Raw genomic sequence first — 2,004 nt, 5'->3', positions numbered from 1 at the left:
GGGGGCACCAGCATGTGACTCTGCCATCATCCTGGCCAAGGGCTGTGGGACTTGGCTCCCAGCTCTGGGCCTGGGGCTGGGAATGCTGATCATGACCCCCGGTGTCTGGCCAGCCTTCCCAGAGCCACGGTGATTCCTCTGCCTCCTCTGGCCTCTTCCTTTGGCAAAGGGGATGTTTTTCCTGTCGTTCTCAATACAGCGGAAATTGCCCCAAGCTGATTTGGGACAACGGTGCCTTCAACTTGCTTGGCCTGTCCAGGAGAGCAGGGCAGGATCAAGCCAGCCTGGGGGGGCCTTGGGAACCCTGAGAAGTTGCTGGTGGGTGTGATGGTCCCTGCTTTTCCTCTTAAAGAGCCATCCAGATTAGAGGAAGAGCCTAAGGGACAATCCTGCTGTTTCCACCCTGGCTGGATGGACAGAGATCCAGCAAAGCTTGTCTCTTCTGAAGAAAAGGGAGCTGGGCAGGGACAATGGATCAGGGGACATTTTTATCTGCTGTCCTTTCAGGAGTCACAGAAAAGTAACCTTGTGATGCAGCCACAGGCTGTGGCCTCCCTGCAACCTTGGAGAAAGGGCTGTGGTCTTACGTAGCCAGGGGTTTGCCACCAGCCTGGTGGTGACATCCCGGCATCAGGGCCCACCTGTTCTGCCTCTTCCCTCACTAGGTGTCATCACTGGGAGTCACCACCTTCAGCCTCTGTGCCCTGGGCATCGACAGGTTCCATGCAGCCACCAGCCCCCAGACCAGCACCCGGCCCATCGAGCATTGCCAGTCTATCATCGCCAAGCTGGCTGTCATCTGGGTGGGCTCCATGACGCTGTCGGTGCCAGAGGTCCTGCTCTGGCAGCTGGCACAGGACACATCGCCCGTGTCCGGCATGGTGACAGAGTATTGCACCATGAAGCCCTCGTCCAACCTGCCTGAGTCTGTCTACTCACTGGTGCTCACCTACCAGAATGCTCGGATGTGGTGGTACTTTGGCTGCTACTTCTGCCTGCCCATCCTCTTCACCATCAGCTGCCAGCTGGTGACGCGGCGCATCCGCAGCACCGAGAAGAAGAGTGAGTGCCGGGGGACCAAGCACGGCCAGTGCGAGAGTCACCTGAACTGCACCATCATCGGGCTGACCATCATCTATGGGCTCTGCACCACCCCCGAGAATGTCTGCAACATCGTGGTGGCCTACATGTCCCCCGACATGTCCAAGCAGACCTTGGACCTGCTCAACCTCATCAATCAGTTCTTCCTGTTCTTCAAGTGCTCGGTGACACCGGTCCTGCTCCTGTGCCTCTGTCGCCCACTGGGCCAGGCCTTCATGGACTGCTGCTGCTGCTGCTGTGAGGGCTGCGGCCCTGACACCACCTCCAGCGAAGGCAGCGCTGACAGCAAGCTCAAAACCGAGATGTCCTCCTCTATCTTCTTCGACAAGCCCCGGGAGACCCCCCCACCCCTCCTGGCTCTTGGCACTCCATGCTAAGGGCCACCGGGGAGCTGTAGAGATCGTTCCACCACCTCCTCCCAAGACCAAACATTGTTTTGTTGTTAGTGCCCGTGTTTGAACATGGAACAAGCAGAAGAGATGGCTCAGGGGGCTGTGCTGTGGGCTTCAAACCCTGCATTGGGCAGGTGGGGCTTGAAGTCCCAGTCCCTGTGGCTACATCGGTGACCTTCTTGCCTCTGCCTAAAGGCCAGCAAGGACATCAGCACCCTCCTGTCCTGGCTGCCTGGCTGGGCTCCACAGGGTTGCTGCTCTGGAGAGAAGAGTTCTGGTCCCATCTGAAATCACAGAGGGTGGCCATGATGGCTCACAGAGGACATAGCAAACACAAACTGCCCTCGTCCTGTATCCTCCTCTCCTGCCAGCCCCTCCACAGTAGGAAAATGTCCCAGTGACTGTATCCCACGGATCCAAGCCGTGCCCTGTATGAGCTCAATAAACCAGTAACCTAGAGCATGTCGTGCCTGCAGCCGCCGGCACTGCTGGGCTGAGCCCCAGAAGCCCC

General features: G+C 58.4%; 1 protein-coding gene across 1 annotated transcript in view; it reads left to right on the top strand.

Annotated features, from left to right (window-relative positions):
* GPR37L1 (G protein-coupled receptor 37 like 1) overlaps positions 1–1,789 on the top strand; it is a 5,377-nt gene extending 3,588 nt beyond the window's left edge. Inside the window, exon 2 of the mRNA XM_009076601.1 lies at positions 666–1,789. Within this exon, the coding sequence (XP_009074849.1) occupies positions 666–1,478 (813 nt within the window). The 3' untranslated portion in view covers positions 1,479–1,789. The remainder of the gene's footprint in view (positions 1–665) is intronic.
* Positions 1,790–2,004: the final 215 nt, after the last annotated feature.

The sequence above is a fragment of the Acanthisitta chloris genome, unplaced genomic scaffold, assembly GCF_000695815.1.
Source record: "Acanthisitta chloris isolate BGI_N310 unplaced genomic scaffold, ASM69581v1 scaffold12456, whole genome shotgun sequence".
NCBI classification, from domain to species: domain Eukaryota; kingdom Metazoa; phylum Chordata; class Aves; order Passeriformes; family Acanthisittidae; genus Acanthisitta; species Acanthisitta chloris.
Note: the sequence above shows the minus strand (reverse complement) of the source record. Positions and strands in the feature narration are given on the sequence as shown.